This window comes from Phalacrocorax aristotelis, chromosome 17, assembly GCF_949628215.1.
Source record: "Phalacrocorax aristotelis chromosome 17, bGulAri2.1, whole genome shotgun sequence".
In the NCBI taxonomy this organism is placed as follows: Eukaryota; Metazoa; Chordata; class Aves; order Suliformes; family Phalacrocoracidae; genus Phalacrocorax; species Phalacrocorax aristotelis.
In genome coordinates this window covers 11,790,942-11,809,090 of record NC_134292.1, presented here as the reverse complement: position 1 = coordinate 11,809,090, position 18,149 = coordinate 11,790,942, and the positions used below count along the sequence as shown (strand labels likewise).

Below are 18,149 nucleotides of genomic sequence, written 5' to 3'. Positions count from 1 at the left end.
AGGTCTAGGCTTTTCTATAACTGCCATTTCACACCTGGTGTTTTTTTAACTACAGAGAGTAAGGTGTGATGACTGATGCGACTCAGTGCTTGCCCCCATTCGCGGCACAAAGCCAAAGCTAGCTTCAGTAAAAGCACCTTAAAATGACTGTAACACCCCAAATGCCAAAAGACTAACTTTGTGCATAGCTCACAAAATAAGAAATGTTAGCAAAATGAGACATGGATATTGACTACAATTATTACAATTAATTGCAATTATACATTATTCGTTTCTCTGCCGTTCCCCAGAAGGTCAGCTTGCTTACTGAACATTTCCAGGGAAGTTTACCCCATGAAGCACATGGAGCCTGTGCAGATGCCTTCCCAGCAGCAGAACGAGGGGATAAAAGCTTCAGCAGCAGCATATTTACCCGCAAAATCATCACTGCTATTCGGTGCAGCCATCTTTCCCCCATTGACTTTTCAGAGAAATTACTGATAACTCACCTAATGTTATGACGGAGTCAAACTTGATTCTTCACTTTCCACATCATATTAAGCATCGCAGCTAAAGCCTGCAATAAATTAAAGACCATCTCTCCACTTACGAAGTGAAAACCTGAGTGCTCAGAGCCCAGCTGCTTTGCTGCTCATCTTCATAACCACGGCAGCTGCCTGTGTGTCAAAAATATGCCCTCTTTATTCCCCTTTAAAGTGATTCGCCAGTCCTAAGATACCCTTAAAACATATTTTTATTCACTGTAGATCAAGAATCTAATACTTATCCGTTTGCTTCTCTTTAACAGAATGAGAACAGACCATGATCTGTATAGCCCCTGCTGCCAACGTGGGTAGTGACGTATCGTACCAGAGGCTCTGACCAGCCTTAAATGCAACATATGGGACGGCACAAACGGTCTTTGTGGTCTGCGATACCTAGTTTTTTAAGCAAAGACACTGCAGACTTGGCCAAAATTATTTGGAGTATGGAATTAAGCAGGGTTCTAATCAACTCACTCGCAGAACAGGACAAAAAGGAGTTGAAAGTCTTGGAAGGGAGGTGTAATATTATGATCTTGAAAAGCAGAAATGCCAGTTATCACTGGCAACTGCATAACTGTAGGCACCAAAATGTGGATGCACAAGCATTTCACACCCATCCAAACCCTGGCTGCTAATGTGAATTGGACACGTTGCACACGTATTTCACCTGTAGCCTTTTCAAATGCAGGTCAAAGTGATCTCAGAAATGCATAGGCCATTTTTACAGACCGTTATTTTAGCCAGAGATAAATTAATTGCTACCAGGAATGGTTTAAATCCTCCTTTTGCAGAAGGGGTACATTTCTGCAGAGGTAGGAAAAAACTCCACGGAAGCATTCAGCTGGTTGGAGGGCTCACAGCGTAGAAGCTGTGAACAGTCAAACTGTGTAGGGTGAATGAGAAGTGTTTGCCAGTGTCCCTATGAAGAATGCAGATAAGCAGGAGGGTATAAACTGTGTGAGGGGAAGGTGATCTGCCCTGCGCCAAACCGAGCCCATCGCCAGAGGTTCACGCTGTGTCCTGGAGAAGAACCAGAATTAAAAAGAGGGAAAGAAAAGGGAAAAAAAAGGCCTTCTGAAAATGTCTCGGCTTATCTCTTCATGCTATATTTGATGTTATGACCCTTTCTAATGGAAACTTAAATCAAATTTCATTTTGAAGAATGGAGTTATGTAATTAGTCCTGGCTTTCTGAAGAAAAACAAAAAATCATAATTCACCTACTTTCAGTTAAAATCTCGCCTGCCAAGCAGTGGTAAGTCACTGTGAAGACCATAACCATGGATGTCTTTGCTATCACCATGTCTAACTATGAAGCCTGATTATTATTCTGGTTTGGGGTTTTTTTCTCCTTTAGATTATTATTACGGGTGCCTAAGCTTTAGTCTTTACCTTCCAACAGACAAAAAATAACGAACAGTCACAGGTAAGTGCTCTAAATATGGGATTTTTTAACAGCTAGGAAGAAAAGATAGTTTGGAAACCGAAATATGCTGGAGGCACTTTCACCATCCATGGTGTATTTGATAAGTGGACTTTTGCTATCAGGGCAGCATTCAGCTTCTTCGTTAGTATAATGAACCTTAGCCTTCTGTTCCCAAACTTAGATAAACTTAATTAAAATTAAGTTTTATGAAATGTGGCTACTAATCGTGTCAATAAATTTTCAGTTGTCATTATGTATCACAGTAATGCTATCCCTCTCTACTGTAGATCAAAATACATTTATTCAGCATTCTTAAGAGGAAATATCCTTCCTCTTTGCTTGACAAGAACAATCCAGCGTGCTGTCGAGTACCAAGGTGACTTCAGAGTTTTTCTAGTGCGTAATCCCCTTTTATATTCTGTATTACGTACAAACTCAAGGACAAAATATCTGCATTATCTTAAATAAACTAGGTAAAATGTATTTCAAAAAGTTTCTTGAGTCAAAAAGTAGCAAATCATTGTATGTATTTTCCATATTTGTATAGGTTTCATTATATTCTCATTCTAAGTTACTCTTAAGTCTCTTTCATATTTAAAAAATGAACTACACACCTATCATGCAAAAATGTAAAGTATGTTCAACTAGTTCAAATTAGATATACAGTAAAAATACACTTCCAAAGAAATATCATTTCCATTTTTGTTCATGTTTTTAACAGAATTTCAGACTAATACATCAAATGTGGAACTGTACAAGTATGTGAAGAAACATTAGAATTGCAGTAGTAAAAAAATGTACAGCATTCAAAACCAACAAGCTCTAAACAACCGAACAATACCACAGGATTGAAACAATCATGGGGACAACATAGGTCATTGGAGCCAGTGAGTGAATCCTAATGCACCTACATAAAGACCCTACATAGAATATTGTCTCTTATTTATATGCAAAATCCCTGATTCGATTAAACCAGACAATTTCTCTAATTGTCTCTTATAGGTTTCAGATAAGATTAACACGAGAGTATTCCCCTTCGTAAATGTCAGTTATCTGAAAAGGCAATATTGAGAATTGATTTGAAAGGTATTTCCATCCGTGTGGATTCAGGTAGTCAAAATACAAGATCACAAATAATAGCACGGCAATTTTAAAGGACCATCTGAATTGTTATCCGCTACGTTTGCCGTAACACTCAAGAACTCAGGATTCCGTTTTTTAGAACTGTTTACAGCTTAATACACAGGGTTTTTAATTAGGGGCTGTATCCATTTAACAGTGGACCAACATTGCCTTTTAAATTAAGAAAAGATCCAGGTAAGCATGTCAAAAAAAAAAAAATCTCGAAGGTAATTGACAATGAACAAAACATTACATACAGCAGAATCTCTGTGTCTGAATATCTTTGAAAGGCAGATATGTACTCTCTTACAGTCCACTAACCAGCGCAATTTCCTTATTAGACATTTGCGTTGTGAGGAAAAACGTCTTGGACAAACCTGAAACAGTTACTAATTGAACCCAAATCATCTTTTTTAATGTTTCATCATTATGTATAAATTTAATGAACTATGCTAGCCTATTGGTTTTAGTGACCAGAACGTAATCCCTTCACAGATCTCAGCTAGTTACGATTTTTTTAGGACTATCTTCTTTTCAGACAACTCACCTGTGGCGTTTTTTAAGCTGGAGTGTAAAAAAGGTTAATAAATGACCTAATTATGTCAGCATTTCTATCCCACAGTTCTCATGCTCTGAGATCTCTCACTGATCTCGATAGGAATTTGGCTTGCACAATAACGGCAAATTTTCAGCTGAGAAAGCTGAATAAATGTAATGCTTTTAAAACTAAAACATTGTTAACAAAGGGTCTGGCCTACTAAATCATCCTCAGTGCACTGAAAAGGCCAAAGAACACGAAAGTTGGCATCTATCTTGCTGTTTATTTGGAATAATCTTTTAGCAATTTTGATCCAATGGGAATGATGGATTAGTTTTAGACAGCTAGCCGCATCCAACCTAACATTTGACTGAAACTGAGTGTCACAGGTTTGAAAAGCAACAACCATATGCATCTTACGTACCACTCAAAATCTATAACACTACCAGGCAAACAGCATAGTGTATACTCATACATATTTAAACTTTGCTGAGGTATTTCTTTAATTACAGAAAAGCATCCGTAAAAGCAATAGGAAAAAACTCAAAATATGAGTCATATTCTGCACAGATTTTGGGGGAGAAGGAATGAAATTGTACCGAAAGGTCTGTAATCATTAAAGGAATAACCACTTTTATTAGTATCCATAGTATCATATTCTGCCTTGGCTTTTTATTCCTTCAGAGTGTAACAAAAAAATGTAAGGCTGTGACTTCATAAAACACTATTTTGCCTTGACTTTGCTCCCCAGTGTTGTAAAATAACCTGAAATTCTCCCGTCTTTTTCCTGGGGAAAATATTACCCAGTGTCCTGGGTAACGGTCTGTGATGGACTCTGATGGACTGGCTGTGGGCACACAGCTGTCGGGTACCCGCTTGCCCCCTCCATGAAACGGGACAAGGCGTCTCTTGCACAAAAGCAAGGCTGTTTCCATAAACGCTAGCTGAAGTCAGGTTTCCTTCACGCAGCAAAATTAGGTATAGTTTGTCTGTCTGAATTTTAACACGATCTGATAATTTCTACCTGCAACTAACCATTATTTCTCTATAATGAGGATACCTAGACCGTTGTACAAGCTGGATTTCTCACCCGTACGTACTTCAGGAACAGGAGGAATGTCCACATCATATTTAGAGTTTCTCCTAGGCAGATACTGTGTTTGAAGTGCAGTTTTCTAATCCTTTTAAATACAATCACTAACGTTAAATGTAACTGCAGCCATTACCAAGTAGTTTCCATAAGTGGTTTTATTACTGGTTAGATTTTACAAATTCTGGTATTCGAACAGGCTTCGACCTTAAAATTCTAAAACAACAAAGCAACCAATGAAAGGCTTAGGACTATTCAAAGTAACAAACTCTTAACATTTTTGCCCTGGTCATAAATATACAGAGAGGAAAAGAGAGAAGTGGACATGGAATCCAAAGAATGTAGATAAAACAGTATATAAGGCACATGGCAGTCTTTGAAAATACAGAAGCTTTAGCCAACTTAAATTAATTGCTGTTTCCCTTGCTCAGTCCACAAAACTGTACAGTTACACAAATGTTGTGTTGCAATAGATCTTCCAAGTTATTCTTCAGTCCATACTCCGTAATACCAGAACACTACATTTCCTTCTGTTTTTTAGGAGAGATCCTAATTGTGGTTAGTCAGTTGCTCAAAGCCTCTATTAAAATACACTTGGAATTTCAACTAAGAATAATTTCTTTTTTAAAGAAATTATTAAGAAAGAGTCATCAGAAAAGATTTGTAAGAGTCGTCTGTGAAGGACTTCGAGATTCATGAACCTCAAGACTTCCGGGCACTGACGTCAAGACAGATGTCACAGTAGGCATTGTAGGGTTAGTCAAGTCCGTTAAAGTAGTGGGAGTGCTGGATGGACTCATGGAGGCATTGGATATTTCTGAGGCAGGACCTGATGGGGTCCCTGCTTGGAGTGTTGAGTCTGAAGTCTTATCCACCCCTGTGTTTTCTTGACGTAAGAGGTTCCGTCTGAATTTGGCTCGAGCATTTTGAAACCAAACCTGAAATAGTTTAATATAACAGGGTAGCATTTAAAGAGGTACAGTGTTTAAAAAAGCAAAAGCATTCTCACAAATTCACCAACATTTGAACTGTGGAAGAAGTTTTTTACTGGTAACATGTTAGAAAAGCAGCCCCAGGCATGACAAGTGTCCTCTGCACACCTGTAAAGCATTCCTTCTTTCCCCCTCCTGCAATCCTGTAAAAACAGTCTGCCTGGGACGGGAGTGGATGAAGGATGGAGGGGGGAACCCTTTCTGTGCAGGCTGTGTATAAAGATGCTTAGAATTTTGGCAGCCTGCACAAATCCTCGACTGCTCTCAATCCCAGAAGTATTTGTCTGGATGAGGCAGACATCAAGCATCTGACGAACATAAAGTAACGAGTTTCGGCACCCTCGTACCTCAAGTCCGTCCCCCATCATGAGCAGCAAGTGGCACAGACCACAGCACCCTGCCTTTCTGTGCCCTGAGAGCTCTCCCAGGAACTCTCTCATGCCTCAGGGTCAGCAGCGCCTTCACTTTTCTAAAAGGACTGTCCCTCTTTCTTACTCTTCTTTCTCAAAAGCCGTAGCTCCCTTCGCCTATGCCAGCCTCCTTTTTCAAATGTTTTCAGTACTGGCGTGATGTCGGGAAAATAGGCTTGAATGATATTAAAGGTCCACATTGCATTAAAAACTGACATTCAGTAGAAATTAAATCCACATACAGAGATTTTTCCAAAGTTGCTACTTCTTGCATTATTTGGTTATTATTTATGAGCGAAGGATGAAAGCTATGACTTCATCTTTCCCAGTTAAATTTCAGTGTTTATGTCCGAGTTAATAATGCTCTCCACTGTCTGCAGTATTTGTTTAAAGATAAAATATTTTTCTGGCCTGTTTGAAAATGGATTTTTTTAAAAAATGTGTTTGTGAGCCTTGCATGAAACCTAGGTACAGTATATTACTTCGAGTAAATTTTAAAATGTCATTAAATACCCTGTGTTCAACCTGATATATGCTGATTCCAGGTGATTTTACTGCCACAAACTAGCTGAAATTTCACTGTGCTTATTTATCAGAAGGCCTTCTGTCATCATTACATGGACTCAATCCTGATCCTACTGTCCTCACGTTGACCTGATCTAAGGAACAGGACCGGGCCTTTCCGTTCCAGATGCAACAAGCCTCGTCATCTCTGTATCTGTCGGAGAAAGGAACCGAGCGAGTGAAAGGATCTGCACAGCCATACAGTATCTCCATCAGATTTCTCCTCTGCGGCCTGCACCGGGGAGCTGAGTGCGTGGAGCTCACAAGGCCACACCAACCTGAACAGAAATTCTGACCTCTACCTCTGAAACAGCATGGCCCTGCCGTAGGATCCGCTTTAAGCCAGACCGCGAACAGAGGAGCGATTTGTAAATACGAGCAGTCCTGTAAGGTGTTTTCTTTGCACTCTCAGCTTGCCCGCCGCAGTTAGAACTCATGAACGTGTCTCAGCTGTTTTTCCTCTGTTTTTCTTCTCGTCTACGGGTGGTCCAGACCCAAATTCCCCCTATCGAGCGCTCTTACTTTTTCTCTGGAAAGCTTTCGCCCCCAGCCAAGCGTCTTTAACGTGCATACCCTCTCTCTCTTGCACTCTCTCCAAGGAATGCGATGAGGAAATAATCCTCAGTAACAAATTCTAGCAGTGGCCATGGGAGCTGCATTCATGGGCTGTGCATAAATCACATCCCTACAGGTCCTCGTTCCTGAAAGCTCAGTATTATAAACCAGTTGATGTTGGCATTCCCTTTATTAAAACACTTAGTTTGAAGGCTGTGTATCAGTTTCATGTATGACAAGAAAACAATAATCTCCTAAACTAGCACTGGCAAAAATATACTCATGATTTCATAGTCCATTGTAGCGGTAAGCCTGTTAAAGGGCAGCAACGTGGGCAAAAGCAGGCAAAACCCGATGTGATATTTTTGCCTGACACGTTCATGACCAGTGTCCTCTCGTACGACTGTTCATTCAGAGCCACGCAAGAAGGGAGGCATGGAAGTGTGTGCACGTGGTTCTGAGCAAGGTGAGGAGCCTCATGTGCAGGGGACGCAAGCGAAGCAAATCAGTTTGTTCTGGTCATTTAAGCCACAAAGTCTCAAGTGCCAGCTAGTCAGGAATGGTAAAAAAAGGGCAGTTTGAACATTTATGGGATTTTTTACCTTTCAGTAAGAGATAATTTATATTTGTCCTACAAAGTAAATTAGTTTTTTTAATGTACCTTCTAGGAATTGTAAAAAGGATAATACACATGAAGGTGAAATGGAAGTTTAGAGACTGTTGATAGGTATGTGTACCATGGTTACGTAATAATTAAAACAAAACCTAGTCCAGTTGTATCCACACATATTTCTGCATAATTTCCCACTTACGTTCATTAAAAATATACATATTTATATATGCAGTAGCCCCTAATAGGAGTAACATTTCCAGGCTTATTCACAAAACAATTGCCTTGCTTGAAGTATGTAAATCTGTGGAACACACCATAACTATTTTGTTCGTTTACATTGTTCCTAAAAGTCCAACTGCTCCTTAACCTTAGTGGGGCGAGAGAGACTACTGTATTGTTTGTGTTTGTGATCTGAAACCTCTAGTATGTAAAGAAAAGCGAGCAAGATTAGTGGTGCTTACGTGTTCCCCTTTATCTGCCATTAAATATGAAAACCTGTGGCTTAGATGCCCTTACCGATGACCACTAATGCTGCTTTCAGGAGCCACACATATAAGATGGTTCATTCTCTCTTTAATAGCGGTAATTCATGTTAGACATAAAAAATATTTCACAATCTTCTAAGCATTCAAAAATAGAGATTGCATGACTACTTTCACTTTCTTCCTCACTGAGATATTGTCAGGGTTAATCAGCTAGTGGTTATAAAGCTCCTTAAAATTGTCCAGTAATAAGTATGCATGTGATTACTGAAAAGGCGTCTAGGTATTTGCTAACTGAAATACTGGAAGTACCTCATCTCATGATGGAAAGGGATAACATAATTATGACAATAGGGATATTCTGGTATGCACTTAAGATATGAAAGTATTCTGCAAAGGCTTCCTGTTGAAGAGTAGTGAAATAGTTACTGTTTTGTGAGCTGCAGGAATGCAGGCCTGCTTCTCTACTGCCCCGTGTAGTTACTTACAGCTGTGCAAAGCAGCGTGTAAGAGCTGGCAAGTCAGGGCTGCCCATGCATAAGGGCAGTAGCGCTGTATGCTCACGTTGGCAATTCAGGCCCTGCACCTGTAACAGTACTACAGTAAGGTAAAGAAATAATAACCCAAACATACATAACTGAAGAATTGTTCCAGAAGGACTTATCTCACGTCAATTACACAATTAGGAATCTGGTCTTCAGTACTGAGGAATAAACAAAATCGTTGGGAAGTATTTAGTGGTTTTCTGTCCAACAGTGTCATTATAATGTTGAGCTATTTCAAATCAAAGGGGAAAATAGGGCCCAAAACTTCCACTGGAAAACAAGAGCAGCTGCGAGACCCACCGTTGACGCTACCCCGTTCTAGTTGGCGGAGCTGGATGCCTGTAGCTGGACAATCAGCAGCTAGGCAGAATAATAGCTACTGTGGTTAGAAGGTTATACTATCTCTTCAGTGATCTATACCGCTAACCTTTTGTCTCCATCAAGTAAAACAGGAATTAAATAACATCTCCATATCATTGGGAAGTATTGAAAAATACACCAAGTCTTGTAAAGAATTCAGATACTGCAGTGAATGAGAACATCTAATCACCTTAGATAACTTTTACTTTCTTGTTTGTAACACCTCCGTTGTTGCACTGTTACATATTAGTTGTAGGAATAGCTTGTGCTAGAAACAAATTTTTAAACGCAGTTTTGCTCATTCATGCAGCTACCTGGGGACATTTGGCTTTACTGAATTTTACTAGCTAGTAAGTGGAGAAACAAAACTAAAAAGGATGTTGCACCACAAAGCAAACTCCGTCTGCTCATCGCACACACATACTGATCACTCTGTTGTAATTACTAAAGGCACAGTTAAAGGGGAACTGTGGGGTATTTTATGAATGGAGGCTCAGTAGAGAGTCTGCAGTAAGTTGTCCTAAAGCAAGTCCTCACCGAAAGGTAGCGCAGGGTACCCAGACACGGTTGTGAAAACTGAATTAGCAAAGTCCAAATGCATTCCAAACCCATCTTTGAAGAGTTTTCACAGCAACTTTACTGGGGAGCGATTCAAGAAAGACTAAGCAGTGTACAAGACACCCACTGAAAAATAACACTTCATGTTCCTAAACTGCTTTAGCCATGGATAATCATATTCCAGACTCCTGGGGAGAGAAGAAGTGCATACCTATAGCTAGCAAGCCACATCATCTCAGGGGTATCTACTCCCACCTTCCCTTTTTAAACTCATAAAAAGAAAGGCCAATTCCCCAAAGAGGAATATTTACGCCAGTTAGTTAGCTCACAATTAGCTGGTCACTTTAATTATGAATGATAGCTTACAGTAATGAGCTTGCGCTCCCCAGCTGCAGTACAAGAAGTGTATGGATTAAATTGCAAATATAAAGCTAAACTGGAATGAAAATAAATAAAAACAGGGGTTAAAAATATAAACAGGTTTACTGTGATCCTAATGTCACTACTTATGGAGAACAGTCTGCATTACAAAGCCACAAAGACAGAAGTCAGGTCTTCCAAATCCGATATCACAGATCATTAAGAATATGGCCATATTCTCCACTCATCTACAAACAAGCACCTTAGTTATGTGTTATGTGGGACTGCCTATGTAGCAAGGGCACTATAGCTGTTTCCTAAATCCCCAGGAGCTCCACTGCATTTCAGAACAAGAGAATCTGTTTCTCCTGATCTGCTGCCTTGTTATTTTCTATGAAAATATATTCTGCTGATGATATACAAAGAGCCACAATCCTTCATCAACTGAACCGAGATCTGAACATACAGAAAATACAACAGCTTACACACACGCCTCATAACAACATGGGGAATGTGGAAGATTTCTTGCTACTGACAAGTGTGCCTGTACGTCTGGGAGTCCACGTGCCTTCGGTGCGTAAGGCAGACTAATACTAATGATGCTTGTTTAGATCAATAGTGTCAGTGAATTACTTCATGTTCAATAAATGACACAGATGGAATGCCAACCTTTCTGGCTCAAAATAATTAACAAGTTACCATCTCACTAACCAATATCATGAAGAGTTTTCCCCAGCAAGAGCAACCCTGAAACACATATAGGTGAACTTCAGTGTTTGAAAAATTGCCTCTCACAGGTTAGAGGTAAAGCAATTGGGCGCAAAACTTCTACAATCCAAGAAACAAGTTTGTTTTTTCATGGCCCAAATTAATTTTCAAACAAAAAGTTCAAAAGAGCATGGAGTAGAGTGTGCTCGTAACACAGGAAAACTCAAGTGATAAGAGACAAAGTATCTCTCCAAGTAATTTTCTTGAAGTGCCTCCAACAGCATCATCCTCTGGGTGCAATCCTCTCCACCAACTATTACCTCACGCCACTCTTCAGCTAAAGGAACCCAGATGTAAAGGAGTATTTAACTGTGAAAGTAAAGGAATTTAAACACCAATTACCAAAATGGTGAAAAAAAGTTTAGTGGAATTGTAAGGGATTGTGGCAAAAAAGAGGAACCACTAAGCACCCTAAAACTGCAAGCTGCAGTATGTTTGAGATGGAGACAGGAAGCAATGAAGAAACTGAAAAAGGGAGTGAGGTGTGGTGGAGACAGTCAGATTTTGGAGACAAGGAAATACACTCTGAAAAGGAAGGAAGAAACAGAGACAATGATGTGAAAAAAAAAGATGGAAGGGAAGACACACTAGGTGAAAAGAGAAGAGGAGGACAGAAATCAAAGTTGGTGCGGAGTGAGGAAAGAGAACGGAAAGATGATTGAGAGAAAGACACTTTCTAGACACTCCTCTCATTTCTTAATGCACTATGTGAAATTTCTCAGATAACTCACGTGTGAGTGCACGGTAATGGACAGAACAGATGCTACTGAAGTGTCCGAACTCTGAGTGTAAAACAAAAAAGTGTCAAAATAAGGATAGAAAAATGAAGTAAATTATTTTGCGTATGTGCACGGATAAAGGAGAGCTGCTGTGAGAGACACTCCATCAAGCGTTAGGATGTGCGCTAGCTGTGTCGGAGGAATCTGTTCCTCCACCGCAAATCAGCCCCATAAAGCCACAAAAAAAATCCAACTATGGAGGAGGGAGCCAAGAGAAGTAATGACATATGGGTTTCCATTAGTAGTTTTTACTGGTAAGCCTGCAAAACCTTTATTCCTTCTTCTGTGAGGTATTAATACTGTAAGGTCCAGAATCTCTCCAGTGAATTCAGTTTTTCCTCAATACTTTTCTCTACTGCCCTCACTTGCCTATGAATCGGCGAGAGCTGTGCACGACACTTTCCCAGGAGCCTGCCTCTGAGTCCTGCCTGTCTCTGGGAAGCTCACAAACCATTTTTCTACAATTAAGACCCTTTTAAGAATTTCAGCTATAGCTCCTGGAATGCCATGGCTCCTATATGCCCAAATTTCTATCTAGGTATAGCTGTTTGGATAAGGGCCCATTAAAACTGACTCTTGAATCAGAACTATAAATGAAAATGGAGCTGAATCAACTAACATTCTCACCTTTGCTTCCCATAATAGTTCAAACAGAGTGTATGTCCTGGAAGCCAGAAAAATCCAGCTTTCAGAGGAAAAAGGACTTTTAAAATGTAATCTCCTTTCATTCTAAGTTACTAAAGTATGAATAAAAAATTAATCTTTGGAAAATTAAACTTATGTCCACTCCAGTTATGACAGAAAAGATATCCTTCCTCCTCGCCCTGATAAAATAAATTCAAACTGCCGATTAATGTCTTATCAAGGTAAACATTCACAGTAATTTCTAAATTAAGAACGCTTTATTTGCAGTGAACACACTAACTGAAGTAAGTCACTTTTACAGCAGATTGGAAGCTAAAGCATGCACCAGAATTAACTGACTACAGGGAAACAAGCAGGCCCCAAACCTTCACAACTGTCATTAAAATTTATAACCCAGGTGATCTACTTTTGGGAAGCTGGAAAGAAATAACTTTCCTCATATTTTCTAAGATTTAAGTGAGGTCTCACAGAAGATATGAATGATTAAGAAAACCATGAAAATCAGCAACACCCATGGCATTTCAAATATAAAACTGGTATTTTATTTACGGTTCAAGATAAAAGACTGCTCTTCTTACCTGAAGAACTCTTTTGGTCAGGCCCGTTTTCTGAGCTAGCTGTTTCAAGTCCTTGGCATCAGGATTGTGGTTAATAGCAAAGTATGACTTCATTGTCCGCAACTGGTGGTGTTTGAACGATGTCCTCATACGCTTTGTTTTTTGATTGCTGGGGTATTGCTGGTCTCTATCCAGGTGGTCACCATCGTTTTCATTGCAACTTAAAGCTTAAGGCAACAAGAGGAAAAGGCGTGTAAATCTATTGCTCCATGACCAACATTGTTTGCAGTTCATCCGAGTGCAGCAATTAAACTAACATACCACGGCATGTATTGTGCTGGTACAAATCCTACTTGCCTTCCCCTCCATTTCTGCATCTCCTATTTTTCCCTTACAATAACCAGCCTGCAAGGACCCTCACCTGCCTCTTTATGGCTTTTAAAATGTCATGTCTGTTTCCTTTTTCCTTCCCTCCATCCCCACACAGCCTTTCCTCTGCTCTCTCCTGGTAGGACAGTAGCTGTCCTCAACTCTGTAAAGTGTTTTAATGTACTTTGTATCACTATAAATTGCGTTGTAATGTACAAAGAAAGCTGCACGATAGAGTCCACTTAAATCTCAATGGAACGGACCAGTTAAAATTATAATTATTTCCTCCCTCAAACTAAACCCCGTAGAGTACAAGAGAGACCATTAAATGAAACACTATAAAAGAAATAAAGTTTGTGGGTACCAGACAGCAAATTATGACTATAATTTGACCAGCTAAAGAAATAAAGCTGTTAATACAAGGTATCCCTGTCACACCAAATGAAAAGTATCTTTTTAATTATTTATATGTTTACATTTCCTTTTCTAAAAAAGTATTTGCAAATGCTAGTTTGAATGATCGGTTCTGTTACACCCTTCTGAAATCACTGAATGACACTGATACATTTGCATAAATTAACTGTAAAGCCTATAAAGGAGGTCTATGAGCAAGGAACATTGTAATAATTATCAAGTAGTATCAGATGTTGAATGCCAAGCAAAATAATCTCAGAGACCAAAAGTAGTTTTTCATTTATTTGTGCATACGGTAAACCACAGAAAAACTCTTAAAATAACATTAAGGACCAAGCTTAAACCCACTAAAAAAAAAATCAGGGATATGACTGAAAATTAGTTCTGCCTAACTGTCATCAATTTACTTTTTCCGTTCCAATATCTACAACTCCCTTTTAATTTCCTACAAGTTTTATGTTAAAAGTAATGAAAAATCACTAGTATCTCTCTTCTATGTTGCAGGCAAAAAAAATTAGGAAAAAAAAAAGTGTTTTAAAAATGTGACTTATTGGTGAATTTCTTAAACTCGTAAACAGATTTGTTTTCAATTGTCCATTATTGCTGGCTCAGTACAATGGAGTAGATCCCATAGATGTGTCTTTATAGCCTTACTTTAAATTCATGCTACCCATCAGAGGTTTTCAGCCCTGTGGAAAACATACAAATTCTGAAAGGTGTGCATTAAAAAGAGTTTTAAAAAATATACATAAAATGCACATACTCAGGAGTGACAACGCGGACAGGTTCTATAAGCAGCAGTTTCGCAGCATGTACAGTAGCTGCTCTGCAAACTGCAGCTTTTCAAAAACTTCTACAAAGAGGCAGCACAACACAGAGCAAGGCCTGCGAAAATTCAGCTTTAAGACCAAAAGCACATTTGTTTAATAGATGCACAGAAAGTGTCTGAAACCTCCAACTTTTCTGTGTGTTTCTGTACTCCTAATTTAAAAAACAGCTTAAAAAAAATTGTACTGTATATATAAATGTGTACGTCTGTGTGCGTGCATGTGCGTACATTTGTATAAATCCTTTCCAGACCTAAGTATCTTATGCCAAATCCTAGCAATAAGCAGCATTCCTGCTTGTTTTCCTGTGGCGTGGAAAGACTGGAAGCACCTGAATTTGAAAGGTATAAGATGCATAAAATGAGATAGTAAAAATACAGGATTAATGGAGCTGGGTGGAATGTAGCAAAATCTTTTTTCTGGTTTAAGAACTGAGATCCAGCTGCCAAACTGGGATCATCCCATGTGCTCCAGTCTCCTTCATAGCTACAATTCCTGCTGTAAAGAAAACTGATTAATAACTGGAACGATCTTGCTCATAGCAAATTCTATTATGGAGATGTAGAACCAAGCAGTACTTGGGTTAAAAATGTACTCACAGAATCTGAGATATTAGTAATGGAAAAGACCACTGTGTGTTATCCTAAATGCTTTCAAACCCTCCCAGAAATAACAAGGCAGAGACTTAGGAGGAAATGCATCAAAATATCTGTCTGAAGGACTGAGGTCTGTTCATGTTAACATGCAACAAAACCAACCCTAGGGCTGCAAGCAGTTGGATTCTGACCTGTTCCGTAGAGAATGAGATGCATCCAGGATCCAAGGAAATAAAAGTGATTCTAAACCCTCCCAGAATGGAATGAGGTATCAGCATTTCATCGAGCCCCAACAGGACAACAAACTATTTACTCTTTGAATTTCCAGTCATTTTACCTCCTTGTCTACTAAATAAAAACAGTATTAAAATGACAGTAAATCTGTACCATTTAAGACTGGCTAACTCTTGTCCTTTTCCATAAAGTTATAGAACAGATTTTGAAAGTGCACAAGGGCATCTGCTGCTCGTTGTCTTGCACAAGTGGTTTGGGTACCCCCGAGCACCATCCGATATGACATAAACATTCCTAGTTAGCGCCAATTCCCCCCTCGCATTTGGTTGTGGTACTTGGCACCATCTTCAAAAGTCTATTATATTAGGTCTAATATTATATGCATATCTCACAATCTGAAACGTCTATGGGCGTTGCAGCGATACTGAACAGGCCAAGGGTGTAAGCACACAGAGATTTTAAGAGCTGAGGAATTTCTGCAAAAGGCATCATGGCGTAAGACTAACACCGTACATGCTCCTCACGCAACCCTCTGTTTTTCAGGCCCTTCTTCCCTGTTCCTTCGTGTCCCTGTGCATCTCCCAAAGGAACTGTTGAACTATCTGTACATAAGACTTCCCTTCAACTACAGTATCTAGGGCTCCTGCAGGGAGTTCAGAAATACAATCGGTAAAATTCCAGTCAAATACAGGAATCTTAAATTCACTAATGTTTCGTTCCTACTTTGTGATAAAACAAGTTCTGAAGTGGTGCCAAGTCTCTTTTTTGACCCTAGAACATTTCTAAGGCCCTTGCGCCTTTCCTCCAGTCCCTGCATCCAGGCCGTTGCCCTCCTGTCCTTCGGCTGGTCTCACCAGCTCCTACAGCCTCCTCCATTAGCACCACGACACAAGCGTCCGCTCGGCCACAAGATGGTGATGTCCACAGAGAGCATCACTAGAAACTAAGATTAAAACGTTATATTTTGATATTGGTGACCAAAATAGCCTCTACAGAAGAATGCATAATGCTGTCTCTAAAACCAGCGACGTGAGCGTAAGGCAGGATGTGCTGTCATCTTTGTGACAAACGCTATTTGAAGAAGCCAGCTTGGGAGCACAGCTTCACACTCAGATCACCAGATCCCCCCACATGTCAGGATTTGGGGGAAAGTGTGCGCTTCGTAGTTAGTAGGTCGCTAAGCGTACAGCAGATGAAGAAGATGGGAAAGAGGAATTTCCTTTGGGGAAATTTTTGTTCATAGTAGCTTGTGTTTGACATGTTAAATTACCCAGAAAGAAAGCAAACTAATCCTGATTCTGAAAGAACGATGAAACAAGAGCCACATTTGGTGCACGCCATCAGCTCTCCATATTCAGTGGCTCAGGAACATACACCCCTTTCCTTCTGTAATGAGAGTCAAGGGGGTGTTTTAACCTTCTGCTGCCTGGAGAGGGAACTTGTGACTAACTAGACTAGGCAGGGGTGCAGCCTTATGTGCTGTCTGGCAGAGGCATGTAAAGGACTTTGTGGTACCCACGTCCTTGAAGGGGACAAAAGTGAGACAGAGCCCTCAGAACAGTGCTTGGGACAGGAACAGAGGTTGAGTCTTTCTCCTTGGTGGGAGAAGAAAACACTTGGAGAAGGCAGGCGCCTGAACTCCTTACCACAACTGGGATTAAAAGGGAGGAAACTGTGGCACTTGGAGCAAGCAAAGCACCCCTCTCTGTGCCGGAGGCTCCGGGCAGCGCTGAAAGGAGGGCACCCCCGCCAAGCCTGTGGGGCCACAGACGCAGAACGCACTGCCTCAACCTCGACGTTTCAAGAGGTGTTTCTAGGAAGAGGGAGATAAAACCTGTCTTAAGGAGAGACTGTCTTCCAAACTGAGCATCACAAGGCCGCGAGAGAGGAGCTGGGATTAGCAATCCTCCGTCGTCCCTCAGCCGCCTCGGACAGCAGGGCCGCTGCCTCCGGGGCTGCTGCCGGGCCGGGCCGGGCCGGGCCGAACAAAGGGTGCGGAGCGGAGCGGGGCCGCCCCGGGCCCCGGGCCGGGCGGGAGGGACCCGCCGCCGAGGGTTTTTCCCCTCAATTAAGCCAATTGAATGGTGCTGAATAGCCGGTGCGAGGGCGCGGTAATTCCCCGAGCGCCGCGATTAACCCGGGCAGCCCCGGGCGAGCCGGGCTCCCCGCCGGGCCGGGGGAGGGGGCCGGGCCGGCTCCGCTCCGCTCCCCGCGGGGCTCTCCCCGAGGGACCCCGGCCCTGCCCCACGGCAGCAGCCCGGGCCGGGGGGGAGCGCTCCCGGGGCCGCTCGCCCTTCGGGGAGGGAAAGTGGCGGCGCCCTGCCCCGACCCCAGCCCCAGCCCCTCCGCCGGCCCCGGCCCCGACCCCAGCCCCAGCGCCCCGGGGAAGGGTTGGAGGCGCCGCGCCCCGGGTAGCCCGAGGGGTGCCCGCCTCGGAGGGGGGAGGAGAGAAGGAGGAGGGAGAGAAGCAGGAGGAGGGGGGAAAGGAGGGAACTCTGATTTTTCCTTAGGAAAGCGCTGCAAGACATCCGTTTTTAAACTGCGACTCCTGTTCGCTCGCTCTGCCACTGTAGTCACAGGAAAGCTTATTCTGAGCCTTTAGTCCTAGGGGAAATGAGGAGAGGAGAAATTCGCTCCTCAAAAGTTTCCGGGCTTCTCCCCGTTTTTGCCAGGGGAGGAAATAAAAACACCAAACAAACAAACAAAAAAAAAACCTACAAACCCACAAACAAACTTTTGACAAAGCCGCCTCGGAGGGTCAGCTCCAAAGGGTCCCGGCGCTTTGCCGAGGCGGGGGTGACAGGGGGGTGACAGGGACCCGA

The 18,149-nt window shown here is 41.5% G+C and overlaps 1 protein-coding gene across 5 annotated transcripts in view; it reads right to left on the bottom strand.

Annotated features, from left to right (window-relative positions):
* Positions 1–4,839: 4,839 nt before the first annotated feature.
* The window catches only part of LHX2 (LIM homeobox 2), a 50,578-nt gene continuing 37,268 nt past the window's right edge, over positions 4,840–18,149 (bottom strand). For all 5 annotated transcript variants that reach the window (XM_075112151.1, XM_075112148.1, XM_075112150.1 and 2 more), the window contains exons 4-5: positions 12,909–13,114; positions 4,840–5,637 (exon numbers count right to left, since the gene is read on the bottom strand). In XM_075112151.1, the coding sequence (XP_074968252.1) occupies positions 5,350–5,637; positions 12,909–13,114 (494 nt within the window). In that variant the 3' untranslated portion in view covers positions 4,840–5,349. The remainder of the gene's footprint in view (positions 5,638–12,908; positions 13,115–18,149) is intronic.